Source organism: Linepithema humile, chromosome 8 (assembly GCF_040581485.1).
Source record: "Linepithema humile isolate Giens D197 chromosome 8, Lhum_UNIL_v1.0, whole genome shotgun sequence".
Classification (NCBI taxonomy): domain Eukaryota; kingdom Metazoa; phylum Arthropoda; class Insecta; order Hymenoptera; family Formicidae; genus Linepithema; species Linepithema humile.
This window is the reverse complement of record NC_090135.1, coordinates 4,817,015-4,835,665: the sequence shown is the minus strand read 5'-3', so window position 1 is coordinate 4,835,665 and position 18,651 is coordinate 4,817,015. Positions and strand designations below refer to the sequence as shown.

Here is an 18,651-nt window from a genome sequence, read left to right as displayed (position 1 = left end):
TTCCGGTTTCGGCCATGACACCCTACAACAAAATGGCCGCTCAACAACTGCTCAACAACTGCTCAACAACTGCTCAGCAACTGCTCAACAACTGCTCAACAACTGCTCAACAACTGCTCGGCATCTTTCAAGAATTTTTACAATATTATCAATTTGTATCGCCACGCCGGGTATCACATGTGCATACGCACGTACATATATAAGGCCATCACACACAAAATGACATAACTGCATATGCATAGTATAAGACCGTCTCGAACAATGAACATGCTATGTAAATCAATATGGCACCTTTATGCTAGATGTTCATTGGTCGAGACGGTCTTATGCTATTCATATGCAGTTATGTCATTTTGTGTGTGAGGGCCTATACACATTACACACGCATTGTCGCTATTTTGTTGTAGGGTGTCATGGCCGAAACCGGAAATCCTGCCGGCCTCAGCTCTTTTGACGAAGTTAGCGATCTAGTACTAGTATAGACATCTGTGGCCCTCACACACAAAATGACATAACTGCATATGCATAGCATAAGACCGTCTCGACCAATGAACATCTAGCATAAAGGTGCCATATTGATTTACATAGCATGTTTATTGGTCGAGACGGTCTTATGCTATGCATATGCAGTTATGTCATTTTGTGTGTGATGGCCTTATATCTGTACGTGCGTATGCACATGTGATACCCGGCGTGGTGATACAAATTGATAATATTGTAAAAATTCTTGAAAGATGCCGAGCAGTTGTTGAGCAGTTATTGAGCAGTTGTTGAGCAGTTGCTGAGCAGTTGTTGAGCAGTTGTTGAGCAGTTGTTGAGCAGTTGTTGAGCGGCCATTTTGTTGTAGGGTGTCATGGCCGAAACCGGAAATCTTGCCACCCTCAGTTTTTCCATACGTCAAAGCCTAAAGTTAGCAATCTAGTACTAGTATAGACATCTGTGCTGCCAGTACAGGCCAGAACTGCACGAGTTCTCATAAGTGTATTGTAACGGTGCAGCCCGCAAGCTGCATCGTTACGGCTACGGACCGTCCATCGTCCGTAGCCCACCAAGGGCGCATTGAGCGCAGTGTTGCGATATGGGACCGGTTGTATGCGCATGTGCGGCAATACGGCGTCAGTACAGTGTCTCATACAAATTAAACAAGGCACCGTTACCCCGCTACATTAAAAATATTTCTAAATTTTTTGAAATTGATTGAAATTTTTTACTTCTTGGTTTTTTAGCTGCTGGCTCCGTAGATTCCATGCTTGTAAATAAATAAATCTTACCTTATTTGTAGTCACCAGACCTTCTCATGTCAAAACGTCCCGCCATACAGTCAACACATAACATATAACGGCACTGGATCTCCATCACCGCACATGCGCAGAGCCGCACATGCGCATACAACCGGTCCCATATCGCAACACTGATTGAGCGCCGATAAAGCTTCATCAAAAACAACGGCGGTCAATCGCCGAACGGACCCCCACATCCGACCGTTCTGAAATTCCGTTAGTGGGGGCCCGCCGCCGAAACCGCCGATCAGTGATGCGATATTTCCCACAGCGGTCCCGGCTCCGCTGCCTCACACAACCTTACAGAAGCGCTACGTCACGTATCCGTGTGAGCTCGGCCGTTCAACCAATGGAAGAGAGCGAACGTCTCCCTTCCACCGAGCCGATACAACAGACGATAAATGCATGCTACTTGCATGTTAAAAGCAAGCGTTTCTGATTCAGAAAAGAAATTCTGAGGCGAGTGGCTGGAATATTAGAGATTACCTGTTCGAGACCTGCTTCGTGCAACTTTTTTTTCTTTTTTCCACATTTGTTTCTAACATAGTAAATTATTAGATAATATTTTTTTGCCCAAAAAAATAATATTTTCTATTTATTATTAATATTCGCATATATTAAACTAACAATTTTAGAAATAATACAGATCTGCTATTGTTAATAGAAAAATGAAGTTATTTTACAATGTTGCAACAAAGTGCTAATTTAACATATGTGAATATTTTTAATAAAGATAAAATAATTTCTTTTAGCCAAAAACATTATCTAATAATTTACTTAAAATAAATATTAAAAAAGGAAAAAAAGTTACAAAATCACAGTTTTCAAACACGAGATTTTTAATATTCTTGCCATTCGCCTTACTCGTTTAGCCATGCTTGTTATTTTACATTTATCAACATGAAAGATTACACGCCTGCAAAGCTTTTAATTATTTATTTTAAACTACTGCATATTAGCAAGATTACTGCAGTAACTACATATACATGTACTGTGGAGATTAGTGGAGAAACACAGTAGCATATTAAAAATGCAGTCAAATAGATATAGATTGGTAATTTTATTAGTACTATTAATAAGTAGTGGTCTTCCGCACCACCTTTGAGGTTCCACTTATGGCGCGTTCGATTTTTTTTTAAGTGGATCGTCGCCTGGAGCCTTATTGTACCACTTTTTTTTACACCTGTTATTTACAGGTTAAAATAATTTACAGTAGTTGACACTATATTTTTGTATCTATATACTTACTGTACTTTGTATACTCACTGTACTTGTACTTTTGCGCGTTGCGCGTATATTGGCGAGTTGGGAAAATTACTTACTTTATAATTTTTTATAAATACAAAATATATTTTGTATTTATTATGCCTGCAATGCTATCAAGAGTAATGAGAAATACAAGGTGTCCCATTTTAAACAATCCACTCAAATATCTCAGAAACACCGAGTTAAATAAAAAAATTTTTTAAATAAAAGTTGTAGGATTTGGAGAGGGAAAAAATATAAGGATATTTGTTTGACCTTGGATGGAAGCGCTTCTGAGATTTAAAGGTCATTTTTATTTTTTTAAATGAAACCACTTTAATTTTTTTATATAAATCGATTTCTCATAATATTTGTCGTAAAAAGTTATAAAACTAGGATGACCAAAAATTGAATGGTTTACAAGATATTTTATACTTTAATTTGACATAATTTTACATAAACTATAAAATATTGTTGTGTGTGTGCGTCCGCGGACCGGTATTTCACGCACGACAACGAAACTCACGAAATCAAGCAACACAACACAACACTTCGAATAAACAGAGAACACTTTAATAAACAACACAGAACTTTACAATAAGAAACCGGAAATATGATTTAAAGACCGGAGCTATCATAAACGTCCGCTCGAGCTGACAGCTATCTCAGATCTGACATATGACAGTTTGTTTATAACTGTCATAGAGACCCTTTAAACTGTTAATCAATATTCGTTGTCTTGACAACGAATATAAGAAAGATTATTAATAAATGCCATTTGGCTTCAACTCTCTAATGACCGATCGATATTATCGATCAGTGGTCCGTCAGCTGTAACACACACAGCATCAGCGGCGAAATAGTACGGGCGCAACACTGCTCTTCTTCTTCAAGATTGTATGCTCGGCGGGACACGGGTGTTACGTCTGGTCACTAGACGTGTGTAGAGAATTCTGTAATATCGACTATTAGCGCGAAATTTGAAATGTCTCCTTATTTTTTAGTCACCCTGCATTCACCGGGTTTACTAGGGATACAGGAGGTAACAATCTATCGTATGAAAAGGATATGAATAAAATCAAATAAAATAGATTAAATTAGCTTACCTAATTTTAATTAGGAACAAAGCCTTATAGATACGTCTTAATAATGCAGATATTACACTGCTAAATATAAACCAAATAACTCAGTGTTTTCAACTGAACAATGCAGAGAAAAATAGTATGTAGAACTTAATATGACCTAACAGTGAGTCTGCTGGAAGAGAACTGTCTCACGAGCGATGATGTACGTTGGTCCTCTTGTGGTGGGGAGTAGGCCCTCGAGAGTATCGCATAGATTTTTAATCGTCACATCGGCTTCTTGATACGTTGGAATATCGTTTGGCTGGAAGTTGATATGCAGCTCGTTTTCGTTTATAGAAGATAGCCGACGGATAAGATGGGTGTCTGGTAACCTTTGCTTATTTTATTCTTATCTCTTCACTTATTTGTTCAATGCATTGTTCAATTATGCAGTATTCTTATAGCTATAGTATAATTAATATTTTTATAACTAATAATACAGTTAACACTAATCATAACTTCAATCTTGCTCTTTGGATGAATTTTAGATGGACTTGTACAGATCTCTTTAATAATGTTCTGTTTTTTGAATTTTACCATTGTCGGGACATCACACGGGCACAGTATATACAGTAGCGCAACTCTGTGTCAGCACCTTTGATGTTTATGAAGCCTAAAATGAGTGCGCATGCGCGAAGTCAGCGAGTAAATCCAGTACTGCCATCTGAACTTCCTTCTCACTTTTTCTCCTTGCTTTGTTTTTTTTCTCTTTCCCACTTATTTCTAAATCTAAAAAAAACGAATTTTAATAGAAATTATGTTTTATTATTATAAAAATAAATTGTTATTAATGTAATATACAGTAAAAAATAAAAAAGTTGCAAGATTTGTAAAATAATATATAATATAATGTAAATGTATATTAGAGAGAAAGCAAATAATAATGAAATATATGCCATACATAAATATAAATAACAAAAATTAATAAATTAATAATAATATATATATATTTATATACTTAATAATTTATTAATAAAGGAAAACACAATTATAATACAATATTAATTTATAATACAATATGTTTATTTATTAATTGTAATACAATATTTATTAAGCAAAATGAAAATGTATTTTTCAATAATATACTACATTTTATAATAAGTATTTTATTTTGCAATTAAAATAAAAGTAATCTATATTAAAATTTAATATTAATCAAATATTTTCTTAAACTATAAAACTTACAAACTTACAAACATTTGCAAAGTTACAAGATATAAGAAATATATAATGTTTAATATAAGTCATAAATTATTTTAACTCTTTCTTCTTCAACTCTATCAATTGTCCATACCTCAGCTACTCGATCCACCTCGGTATGAATAAAAAAAATAGAGAAAAAGTGAAAGAGAAAATCTTTATCTATTACAATAAATTAATTGTTTTCTTCAATTCTTGATTTCGCTTGCTTGTTCAATCCTAGAGAAATAATAATTTAAAATTATAACAATTATAGTATACATATTTAATAAACTATACTAATAAACTATATGTTACAGCACACACATGCAATAAAATAAAATAGTGTGCACTTATCTAATAAAAATATAGTACAGTAGGAAGAATTAAAACATAAAATTATATTAAAGCACTAACTTATAAACCTTTGCAATTAAAAAATATTATAAAATTTACAAAATATAATTAATAAAATAAGCTATTAAAATAAAATGTTATTAATAAGCAAAATAAGCAAAGCATCTTAAAGCATTAATATGAAACATATTTAATAATACTATATACCCAGATAGCACAGAGATGAATAGAAGTTCATAAAGAATTCATTTTAAAGAAGTCATACAGAATTAGAAAAATGTATACCTGAAGAATTCTAAAAAAATTAACTGCAATTAGTTGTTTTGAAATATTCCCCAAGAATTCCTTATAATGAATACTTTGCGATTCAGTATTTTGAATACTTCGAGAATTCATGAGGAAATATATTATTTATTTTGATTTCGACCAGATGGAGCTATTAGATCATTCGTTACTGTGCGACCTCCGCGAGTACAAGCGAGAAACGTTTCTTACATTTTACATGTGTAAAGCGCAAAATGCTTCTTCCGATTCATTTCGTATAGTGTGGTATAGTGTGTTCTACCGAGCAGTCACGTTTGTATGTTCTGTGCCACTGCAATATATAAAAACGGACAATTTATATTGAATGTAAGTACGGTTGAATTCTTATACTATATAACCTTAAAATAATTGCGTGCAGTCACGGATTTAGGAATATAGGGACAGAGCACCAGGCCAGTTTGTAGGCCGATTTGGTGTTGCGGGAAACGGAAGAGGGGAGTATAAGTTCAGCGCCTCCTACTGTGCACGCAAACTAACAAACCCGCCAACCTTCAAATTGATAAGGACATCGCACACAAAATGACATAACTGCATATGCATAGCATAAAATCGTTTCAACCAAGCATCTAGTATAGCATCTAGTATAAAGGCGTCATAGATCACTCACTTGAATGCTCATTGGTCAAGACGGTGTTATGCTATGCATATGCAGTTGTCATTTTATGTGCGATGGCCTATATAATTGAACAGTTTTATTTGTATCGTGTATGTACGTTGATAGATACTTCTTAATATTGAAATTGTATAAGGGAAATAGAAATTTAGGAAATAATATTAGTATTCGAAAAAATAATAACAATAAATAAATACATATGAATTTTTTATAAGATATTTATTATAATTTGTCATATTTAAAATACATTTTTTACATGCCTTTGAAAAGAACAAGTTTATTTAATTTGTGTCTTTCGCTTTTCGCTGAATCATTTGACTTTAATCCTACATAAAATAATCTTATTTTTATATATTTTTGGGCCACCGCTTTGCACAGCTGTATCCTGTGATTTTCAAATGGAGATTGATCATTTGAATGATGTACTAAATTATCAAAAATAGTACGATTATCTTTGATATGAAATAGTACAGCAGTCAAAAGCTAATCCCCATTAAAACGTTTTAACATAAATTTACCTCCTGATTCATATAATGCTTGTTTAATAACATTTTCAGCCAATCGACAAATCTTAAATGTATCTTGGGATGGATATATTAATACACCACGAGTTTTTTGCTTAATTAAACCGTTCCGCAAACAATCATGATCTCCGTATAATGCTGCAATACATATTTCACAATAAATTGATGCCTTCAATTTTCTAATGACAAATCCTGCAATGTACGCAATGATTCGCTCAGAAAATTCGGAAACTACTCTAATGTCTGGATAATAGCTGTGATCGTTAATTATAGTCGATTTGTTGGTTGTATAATTCAGCATTTTTACTGTCGGAGTTGAACAATTAATGATTTGCGATGGGCTTTTTTTGACTGTTACATGTAGAATAGAGATTTTTTCTAATTCGATGCAATTTCCATTACTTGATCTCAATTCGGAATGAATTAAAGTTTTTTTGAAAGCGCTCTTAAATTGTCTAGCGGTAGGGTTGTTATTGCTCCCTCCACATAAACGAATGCATCCAAAATACAATTCGATATGGTCCTGAGATATTTTATAAGTCGGAATGTATTTAAATTCGGTACTATCTCTGCACACATCCTGAAATAAACCTTTTAAACTTTCAATGCATAATATAAATCCTAAAAAGCCCATTTTACGCCTACTCTGAACTACCAATTTTTCATCCGTGGTTCTTAAACCAAAAATGTATGCTTTACATTCATTTAATTTTTGTATAATAGCTGTACTGTTTTCTAAATTAATTGCTTTTTTGAATCCGACTGATCTAAGATTTTTTGAATTGAATATATCAAAGAGATCGTTGAAAATATTTATAAATTCCGAAGTTGCCGCAGAATTTTGAAATTCATGTAATTGTAGGTCTTTTTCGCATACTTTCAATGCATCAGCTACAGATTTACTGAAAACCTGAGCAGCAAATCGTACTTTCATTTTTTGTAAATGATAATTGATGTGCGTTTGTCTAAGTTTATTACCTAAATGTAATCCTTCCTTTTCTTGAAATTCGTATAATAGCTGAATGAATTTCCACGAAATGTGTTCCCCGCGTTCATTTAAAAACCATTTCATATCGCCAAAAGCGTTACGAATTAATTTTATTGCATGACAAGGATCAAGAAAGATAAACACTTTCTCTTTGGTCACGGGATGAGAAAACCATGTCTGTAACATATCAAAATTTAGTAGATTCTTCTGTAACAATTTAGCCATAGCAATATTAATAGGTGCTCCATCAAATGTTAAGCATTTTACTTTTATAGAAGCTTCATGCAACATTGTTAAGGCTTGTAAAACGAGATTTCGCTTCTGTTCTGCATTTATACCATTTATAAAAAAGTACCCAATAGGTATTTTCCATGCACCATTCATGCAAACAAATAAAAAAACCAAAGCGTCTTTCGCTAGGCATTCTTTATCACTTTCAATATTTGTACCCATATCAGTATAACCGCAAAACTGTTTCCCATCATACTCAATATGCTGTCTAATAGACATTTCATCAAACATTAATGTGCCTATTAAAGCGTAAGGAGTATTTTTAGCACGTTCCCTTATACTTTCAAAAGCTTCAAAACAAAAACCAGGATTGCCATCGATACATTGGTACCATCGAGAAAGTGTTTTTACATGAGGTAGGCAAGAATTAAAATAGTTACGAACATAATTATAAGCCTTAGGTGAGTAATAATGCAATGTCAATGCAAACAATCTCAATTCAGGTGAATAAATTTGCGGAACTGTCTCTTTCTTACCTTTTTTAATGGCTCGTTTTAAGAAATGGGCATTAGAAGAACTGATATCTTTCAAGATATCCACTTGATGTTCATCCAAATACTTTTCTTGCAAAGTATGTAGTATCTCTACTATTGAAGCAATTTTTTTCTCTTGTCGCTGAACTTTTTGCTTTAATGCTGATACTGTCTTCGAATGTTGTTGTGCCTGCTCTTTCAACATCTCCCGCAACGTAGTTTTGCGTGGTGAGTTAAAATGAAAATTAGGCGAAACAGCTGTTGCTTTGTCCACTTTAAATCGGTTAGGTGATATCGATGTTGATTTTGTTTGACAATGTTGTATATCTGACTCAGTCTCTGCAATAATAAGTTCAATATTAGTTTATATTATATTTCAATATTTTACATCACTCATTCCTACTTAACTTACACTCGCTTAAACATGACATTTATATTTAACATTTTATTTATATACTCACTTATTTCTTCCTCATCAAATCGGCATCGTTTTGGTGAAAATGTTTCTTCACTGACATTAACTGTGATTTCCTGTTGGTCCACCTTATAAGGATATGATAAATTAGAAGATACAGTAACTTCTTCACTAAACTCTTTGGATGCATTTTCGATTTCGATTTCAGTCTCATTATTGTTATCACTTACTTCCATTAAAGTAGTATGTGGCTGTAAATGAATTATTTGATTTGCAATAATAAACTGAACAGCATTGTTCGGTATAACGCCTCAATTGTATACTTACAAATGGAATACTGTTTGGTTTAAGGTGAACTCTATTTACCGATCTTCTGTCAAACGCTTCTTTTTCAAAATGTTCTGAACATAAAACTGGTATACTTGATAACATTGCTTCGGTTAATCCAATATTAGTGAGCCATATTTTCCGCGTGGCTTCACATTTTGGAAATCTAAAATACATGCATATAAAAAATAAAGTTGAGTGTTTACAAAAATTTGGAAAATATAACTGAAGAGTATAAAACACAATTATTATATTTTTATTTTGGACTTCTGTTTCCGGTGCGATAGAGTGCGACACGTGGCGTGGAGAGAAATTTTTGGAGTGACGTGGGAAGCGAGAGGAGAGTGAAAAGAGGAGTAAGAGCGAGTGGAGGAGAGAGTGGAGGTGAGAGAGAGTGGGTGTGAGTGGGGGGAGCGCAGGGTGTGAAAGAGAGAAAGGGAAAGGGCAAGGGAAAAGAAGTTATATAGATAGGCATAGAACATAGGATATAGAGACGGACACGATCGGGATTAGGAGAAAGAGCGAGGAGCACATAGAAGATAGAAGGTAATAGGTGAGGGTGATAGGTGGCGACATAGCGGGATGGAAAGGAAATTGGAATTGGAAGTGGAAGAGAGATTAAGAGAAGCGAGAGGGGGGAGAGTTAGACGCGGAAGTTATGGGTGTATAGAGGAGATGTGGAAGAGGAAGAGGGAAGAGGCATGGGAAAAGGGGGAAGAGGAGGAGAAAGGCATATTTAGTAAAAGTAAGAAGATAACGAGGTCACCGGGGAAAGAAGAGGGAAAGAAAGAAGGAGAGCAGAAGGGGATAGAGAAGGGAGAGGAGGAGATGAGGAAATGGAAAAGGGAGATGGAGGGGGTAATGAAGGAGGTGATGAGGGTGGGGTTGGAGGAGTGGAAGGAAGAAATGAGACAGATGAAGGAAGAAGTAAAGGAGGGAATAATAGACATAAGGAAGGAAATGAAAGAGATTAGAGATAAGGAGGAGGGGTGGAGGGAGGAGAGGGAGGAAATGAAAAGGCATATAAAGGGATTGGAAAGGAGAATAGAAGAGATAGAGAGAGACGGAGAGAATGAGAGGGAAGGAGGAAGGAAAGAAGGGAAGGGAGAAGGAGGAAAAATAGAAATAAGAATAAAAGAGATAGAAAGGAGGATGGAAAGGAAAGAGAGGGAAGAGAGGAGAAGGAATTTGGTAATAAAAGGAATAGAGGTAAGGGAAGGGAAAAGGAAAGAAGCGGTAGAAGAATTAATGAAGGTTATAGAAGCGAAGGTAAAGATAGAAGAGATATGGAGGATAGCGGAGGATAGAGAAAAAGGAAGAGAGATAGTGGGGATAAGGCTGGAGAATGATGAGAAAAGGAAGGAGATATGGGAGAGAAAGAAAATGCTTAAGGGTAGAAAGGAAAGAATAGTAGAGGACTGGACATGGAAAGAAAGGAGGATGAGATGGAAATTGGAGGAGATAGCCAGGGAAGAGGAAAGGAAAGGGAAAAGTGTATGGATAGGATATGGGAGAGTAAGAATAAATGGGCAATGGTGGAAGTGGGATGAGGAGGAGGAGGTGCTAAGAGACGGGAAAGGGTGCACAAAAGTAGGGGGGCAGGGGGAAGGGAGATTGGGGAGGGAGGGAAGCATGGGATAGAAGAGAGAAGGGAAAGGGACGGAAAGGTGAGGCGAGAGGACGGGAGGGAAAGGGAGTGGAGAATAGCCTTCTGGAATGTGGCAGGGGTGGGAAATAAGGATAAAGAATTCTGGGAGGGACTAAAGAAATGGGATGTAATAGTACTGATAGAAACATGGATGGATAAAAAAGGGTGGGAAAGGGTGAAAGAAAAGTTACCAAGAGGATACGAGTGGGGAGTACAAATGGCGGAAAGAAAAAATAAAAAAGGAAGGGCGATGGGAGGGATGGTAATGGGGATAAGAAAAGAGATGTTGGACAAAGGGAGGAAAATAGTAACGGAGAGAGAAGGGATAATAGTGGGAAGGATAAAAAAAGGAAAACATAAATGGAGGGTGGTGGGGGTATACGTTAATGGGAATATGGAGGAGATGTTACAGAGCATGGAACAGTGGGTAGGGGAGAAGGAGGTAGAAGTGAGTACAATAATTGGGGGGGACTTTAATGCGAGAACAGGGGAGGAGGGAGGAGGTATAGAGATAGGGAAAGAGGGAGAGGAAGGAGGAGGGAAGGAGGAAGGAGGGAGAGGGAAATCGAAGGATAGGAAGATGAATAGGGAGGGGAAGGTGATGGTGGAGTTCTTGGAGGAAAGAGGATGGGGAATACTGAATGGATGCATAGAGGGTGAGGAGGAGGGAGAGTACACGTTCACAGGAGGAAAAGGGAATACGGTAATAGACTACGTAATAGCAGATGAGGATACGAGGGGAAAGATAAAAGGGCTAGGGATGGGAGACAACATAGAGTCAGACCACCAGCCAGTGGGGGTATGGGTTAAGGGAGAGGGACAAAGACAAAAAGGGAAGAGGAACGAGAGTAGGGAAAAAGGAAAAATATGGAGAGGAGTATGGAATGAGGAGGGGTGTAAAAAGTTCAAACAAAGGATGGAAGGGTTAAAATCGGGGGAAGAAGAAATGAGGGTAGAATGGGAAGGGATGGAGAGGAAGATGAAAGAGGCGATAAAGGAAGTGGAGCGGGACGTGGGGAAAGAGGAGGGGAAGAGGAGGGGATGGTGGGACAGAGAATGTGAGGAAAAGAAGAAGGAGGCAAGAAGGGAGTTAAGAGGATGGAGAAGAAAAGGAGGAGAAGGGAAAGAGTATAAAGAGAAGAAGAAGGAATATAAGGAAACGTGTGAAAGGAAAAAGAAAGAGGAAAATGAAAGATGGGAAAAAAGAGCAAGGGAAGTAAAAAGGGAGAATGAGGTATGGGAAATAGTAAATAGAGAAAGGAAAAGAAGAACTAGGATAAATGATGGGATAGGAATGGAGGAGTGGAAAGAGTACTTCATGAGGCTACTGGGGGGGACAGAAGGAAAAGTAGTAAAGGGGGGAGAAAGGAAGAAAGGAGGGGAGGGAGAGGAGGAAGAAGAGATCAGCAGAAAGGAAATAAAGGAGGCGATAAAAAAACTAAGAAATGGGAAGGCAATGGGAGTGGACGGGATACCAGGAGAAGCATGGAAATATGGAGGGGAAGAAGTGGAAGAGTGGGTCTGGAGCTGGTGTAACAGGGTATGGAGGGGGAGGGATGGCCGGAGAGATGGAAGGAGGGAGGAGTGGTGCCGATCAGAAAGAAAGGAGAGGGAGAGAAAGTGGAAGATTACAGAGGGGTGACATTAATGAGTTCATGTTACAAGATATATACAATAACGTTGGCAGAGAGGCTAAGGAGGGAAGTGGAAGAAAAGGGAATAGTACCACAGAGTCAGACAGGTTTCAGAGAAGGGATGGGGACATTAGACAATATATATGTTTTAAATTATTTAGTGAACAGACAGCTGGGAAAAAAGAAAGGAAAAATGACGGCGCTGTTTATAGATTTAAAGGCAGCATTCGACTCGGTGGATAGGGGAATATTAGTGGGGGCAATGAGAGAGAGAGGGGTAAGGGAAGGGTTGGTGGAAAGAGTGGAGGAGGTGTTGAAGGAGACGAAAAGTAAAGTAAGGGTAGGAGGGGAGGAGGGGGGGAACTTTTGGACGGCGAGAGGAGTGAGGCAGGGGTGCCCTTTGAGCCCACTAATCTTTAATGTAATGTTAGCAGATATAGAGGAGGAAATGGGGAAAGTGAAATGGGGAGGAGTAAAGTTAAGAGGGCGCAAGATATACTCCTTAGTATATGCAGACGACATGGTTTTGATAGCAGAGGAGGAGGAGGAGATGAAGGGCATGATGGAAAGGTTAGAAAGATATTTGGACAGGAAGAAGTTAGAGCTGAACACCGAAAAGACGAAGATCATGAGGTTTAGAAAGGGGGGAGGGAGATGGAGGAAAAAGGTATGGAGATGGAAAGGGAAGATAATTGAGGAGGTGAAGGAGTTTAGATATCTGGGATACATAATACAGAGAAACGGAGGGCAGGGGGCACAGATCAGGGAGAGGGTGAGAAAAGCGACAACGGTGATGGGGCAGGTATGGGGGATAGGGAAAAGAAGATTCGGGAAGGATTGGGGGAGAAGGTTATGGTTATTTGATAAATTGGTATGGACGGTGATGGGGTATGGGGTAGAGATATGGGGGTGGAAGGAGAGAGAGGAAATGGAAAGGGCAGAGGAGAGATATTTAAGATGGGTACTGGGAGTAGAGGCAAGGACGCCAGGATACTTGGTGAGAGAGGAACTACAAAGGGAGAAACTAAGGGGAAGAGCGGGAAGGAGGGCGTGGGGGTTTGAAAAAAGATTAGATGAGGGGAGGGGAAGTGAGATAGCGAGGGAATGTAGGGAGGAGATGAAAGAGAGATTCAAAGAGGGAAGAGTGAGATCGGAATGGGAGGAAGAAAGGAGGAAGTTCTTAGAGGAAAGGGAGATATCAATTGAGGAGGTGGAGAAGAAGAAAGAGAAGGGAGAGGCGAGGTATGAGGAATTAGAGAGGAGGGACAAGGAGAAACAGAGAAAGGAAAGAAGGGAAAAGATAAGTGAATCGAGGTTTAGTAGATGGTACAAGGAAGTAAAAGGGGAAGGGATACCGGATTACCTAAAAAAAGGATGGGGTGAAAGCAGATGGAAGAGAGTGGCAAGATTCAGGTTGGGGAATGAAGTAAGGGAGGGAAGGTACTGGGAGGAGGAGGAAAAAAGGAGATGCAGATTATGTGGAGGAGAGAGGGAAACATGGGAACACGTATGGGAGGAGTGTAGAGAGTGGAAGGAAGGAGGAGGAAGCTGGCAGGAGGCGGTAGGATGGGTATTAGGAGAGGAGGGAGAAGGGGAACGGTGGATGAAAGAGATAGAGAGAGAAAGAAAGGGGAAGGAGGAAAGGGAAGGAAATATGGAGGAGGAAGAGAGAATGTGTGAAGGAGAGAGTGATGCATGAAAGAAAAAAGGAAAGAGAGAGAGAGGAAAAAGGAAAGAGAGAGAGAAAAAGGGAGAGAGAGAGAGAGAGAGAAAGAGAGAGAGAGAGTGAGAGAGTGAGAGAGAGAAAGAGAGAGAGAGAGAGGGAGGGAGAAGGGGCGAAGTAGTTGGACATAAAAGATGTACAAAGCAATGGAAACGGAAGTCCCAGAGGCGAGATGTGTGTGTGTATAGGTAGGGGAGGAGGAGGGTGGGCACATATGGCTCACGCTCCTGCTCCAAAAGGCGGTTAGGTTAAGATAGGATTAAGGATAGACTAAGTATAGACTAAGTATAGATGTAAGGAAATGTATGGCGAGAAGAAAAGCTTGTAACCCTAAGGGGAACAATAAAATTATTCATTCATTCATTCATTATATTTTATTTTTTTTATTGTTAACTGATTTTTAATTTATAAGAAAGGTACCTATTATTTATTTTTCTACATTTTTTACTCACCTATGAAATGTTACCTTATTGCTACATGCTTTTCTTCCTGATTTGTTGGAACAGTTTTTTATTGCACATTTTACCATTGTGCTTGCACAATATATAGTTATTTCCAAAAAACTGAAAATTTCGTTTTTCGCTGATATTATCGTTCACAATATAACGTAACAATGTACATAAATATGCCAAGGCTAGGTTAGCGCGTGAAAATGTAGTTACAGAAAAAATACGGTACACAGTAGGTGGCGTTGTTACTAATCATTCCCCTTTCGTCTTTCCCAACACCCCGCAACTTTTGTGCTCTGTCCCTATATTCCTAAGTCCGTGCGTGCAGTAAGATTTTTTATTTTCATTGTTTTATTACATATATACACGTCGTCGAAATACATTAATTTTATAAAACTTTTTTTTGTTAACAAATGAAAAGGAAAGAAAGCTGAATAAGCCCGAGCTAATATAATTCTCAATTGCTCATATAATTATTAATTGTTGAATTTTACAAAACAAACGTTTCGGCTCGTCTTTACGACCATCCTCAGTGTTTATACAAATAAAAGTTACATAAAAAATAATGCAAGCTTTCGAAAATTTGTTACATGTCGTGAAACGTCAAAGCCTTGAAAATATGTTGATATTTTTGAGATTGACCAACATAATTTGAAAGCTCCGACGTTTCACGACATGTAACGAATTTCCAAACAAGCTCGCATTATTTTTTATATAATTTCATTTTATTTGAAAGATCAGGTCATCTGTAGTGGCTTCCTATTAACAATAATAAATAATCTATAATGAACAATGAATTTAATAATCTATATATAATTCTATGATTTATTGAATTTTGTATTCCTTTCTTTCTCTATGTCTCGATTATAATGTTATATAATTTCATATATATTATTTTTTACAGATTTATCAAACTCTCTTAAATTAAAAACAAAGCAATATCATAGAGTACAAAAAAAAGAGTACAAAAAATAGAGGTAAGTACTTCTATTATTGTACATATTTTTGCAAATAAAAATGAAACGTCGAGTGAAACCATTCACTGAATTATCGAGATGGCAACGAAATAGACGTTTACGTCAAAGTATCGACGAATTAACTAGTTGTAAAAATTATAACTTTGAAAAAGAAATTAATATGGATAAAATCTCAAATGAAAAACGAACCATTGAAAAGTGTCCAATGGAAAATCCTTTTATTCATTATAAATAATAAATACATATTACAATTTATATGTATTATATTATAAATAGATAATTATGTTTATATTATTTTTATACGTATATGTGTGTTTATCATTATATGTTTGTTTTTTAAACAACATGCATATTACTTATATGTATTTTTTTTTAAGTATATAAATAAAGTAATTTTTTTAAAGCAATAATCTTATATTTACTTTTCCCTATCTACAATTCTTTCAAAAAAGTAATCCTTTTTCAATTCTAAAACTATTTCTTTTGAATTCATAAAGTAATCCTTTATCTATTCTAAAACTGTTCTTTTTGAATTCATAAAGCATAAATCTGTTGGTATAGAAGAATACTATATGAATACTCTAAGAAATTTTCAAGTATTCCAATCATGGTGCATGTAACTTCTTAAACCATTCTTATAGTATTCTTCTATGAATTCCTAAAGAATTACAATTCAGAAAAGAAGAAAACTTTGAAGAATACTTTGCGAATTCACTGTGCTATCTGGGTATATTGCAGTACACAACATGCAAAATCAAACGCACACTTATCAAATAGAAATATATAATGCAATAGGTGAATGCAATAGAAACAAGTGAGAAGTTAACACACAAACGCATATGCATAAGCATAAATGCGTATTATAAAAATAAGACTGTAAATATAAAAATCATCAAATATTATACAAAATTTATAGATGTAAAATATTCAAAAGTTTCATATTTCTACTACTAGTACTTTTGCAAGATTTATTATGTTCAGATAATGTATAATAAATACGCATTCGGAGAAACAGTTTTATCAAAAAGTCTACAGGAAAATTTGGACATGTCGCACAGTGGTATATGAGCGGAAAAAAGTATATTTTTCAAATATTTTTTACTAGGTTTATTTCTGGTATAATTAAGTCTAAAAATGTAGCTTTTTTATCTTATAAAAATAATCTTATATGTTAAAATTTTAATCTTCGAAATTTTTTTCAAAGATGTGGTGATGCAGCAGTGGTATTGCAGTTATCCTGCACGCCGATTAAGCGGTTTCTCAAAACCGACTATCATAAACACCGCTCCAGCATCGCCATTTTGTATAAAAAAAAAAAAAAATTTCTGTATACTTTAAGATGTGTATAATAGTAAACTTATAACAGATTTAATATTTATTTAATAATTTTTTCTAAAAAAAATTGCCAAAAATAACGTTGATTTTTCAGGTTCAAAGTAATGTAACCCTTTAAACATTTAAAGTTTTCTACATTAGCTCCGTTTACCTTCGATCTATTTTTTTTTCTAGATATTCCTTATATCTTTACAAACACATAAAAAAAAAAGTTTGGCTGCGCTTAATTGCGCTATTTCGTCTTTTGAAGCAGGAAAGCTAATGTTAACTATCTTTTCAAAAAAACAGGATCTCCTTAGCAACTATATTGTTGTGCCCTTGGTGATAGGGCACGGGTTCGGGATCTGCCAAGGAGTTAGGCCGGGAATCCGGGAATAATCCTTTGACGTTTTTTTTAATAAAAAACAGTCTTCCACATATTTATTGATCTCTTGATTCATTACAAATTCCCTTACTTCTATGTAATCTAGGTTCCGTCAGGAATCCTTGCCTTAGTGTAGTATCACGGAGCCCCAAGTTACTCTTATTCACTTTTAACGAATTGTTATAATTCGCGTTCTTCTAGATTTGTGGTCCCAACGGACATACGTCCGTTTCTTGTGACTGATAGTTTTAGACCCGCCGTCGTGATCTCGCGACGGCGATTTTATATATGTGAAACTGCACTTGATTGCAGTTTTAACGATCTAACTTGCTGACGAAATTCGATCGTTCGTCAGCATTGTCGCGTAAAAAGTGAATTAGGTTTTAATTTTCGCTGCGCGATTTATCCGGTGTCTCGCATGAGCCGGAAACTGAATATTAGATATCTTAATCTGATATGCAATAGATATTTTCTTATATTTTATTAATATATATATATTTTATTATTAATAATTGGTTGTGGTTCTTTGGACCCACAACAATATAATAAAAACATCTGACTTTAATTGATATTGTAAGGTTTTTTTCTATTCCTACAATATAACCTTTCGCGACATCATACGTTTGCCAATTATCAAGCTATACACACGTATACTTCGTTATCTTATATTCACACAAATGGATACTATTTCTATAAATTATAATATCTTGTGCGATCAATTAATAAAATGCAGTCAACAAGTGAACAATTTAAAAAATTTTTTACATCAAAACTATCCGAATTTTGATGAAAATCAGATTAAACAAATTTTAAATCAAATTAGAAAACGTTTTATTTCAAAATTTAAAATAAAGTGGCAGAGTTGTAGCAGAAAAAGAGATAGATTTTTGGATAATAATCATAAATGGTTAAAAGAAGTATTTGTTGTGAAAGTTAATAAAATAAAAGATAAGTAAATATTGTCAGAATGTATGGGATGCACAAAAGATACGTCGACAAGCAAAATAACTCTCAGTATATATTTTATTGATAACTACGATCACCAGCCTCCACATGTGTCAAGGAGGAGAGAAACAGAAGTGAAAGAACAGAAAGTGTACTACACTAAGAACAAAAGAATATAGAATATTACTAGAGTCAAACATAAAATAACTAGTAAATATAAATGTAAATATTAACTTTGTTCAACACTCCTCCTCATTTATATTTCCATTAAATCACAATGCTTTCGTAATTTTATGATTCTACTAGCTGGTAATGGTTTTGTTAATAAATCAGCAACCATATCTTCTGTTGGACAGTAGATACATTTGATCGTCCTCTTGTCGATATGGTCCTTGACGAAGTAAGCATGCACATCAATATGCTTGGAACGATTTGA

General features: G+C 35.8%; 1 protein-coding gene and 1 long non-coding RNA gene across 2 annotated transcripts; one reads left to right on the top strand and one right to left on the bottom strand.

Annotated features, from left to right (window-relative positions):
- Positions 1-5,592: 5,592 nt before the first annotated feature.
- On the top strand, positions 5,593-15,981 carry LOC137001770 (uncharacterized). The gene is made up of 2 exons (XR_010891643.1): positions 5,593-5,815; positions 15,499-15,981. It is a non-coding gene; the product is annotated as an uncharacterized lncRNA (long non-coding RNA).
- Positions 7,657-9,361, bottom strand: LOC105679280 (uncharacterized). Its single transcript, XM_067360916.1, has 4 exons — positions 9,141-9,361; positions 8,860-9,064; positions 8,402-8,737; positions 7,657-7,811 (listed from the first exon to the last, which is right to left on the bottom strand). The coding sequence occupies exons 1-4, from the start codon at positions 9,315-9,317 to the stop codon at positions 7,762-7,764; spliced, it is 768 nt and encodes a 255-aa protein (XP_067217017.1). The 5' UTR covers positions 9,318-9,361; the 3' UTR covers positions 7,657-7,761.
- Positions 15,982-18,651: the final 2,670 nt, after the last annotated feature.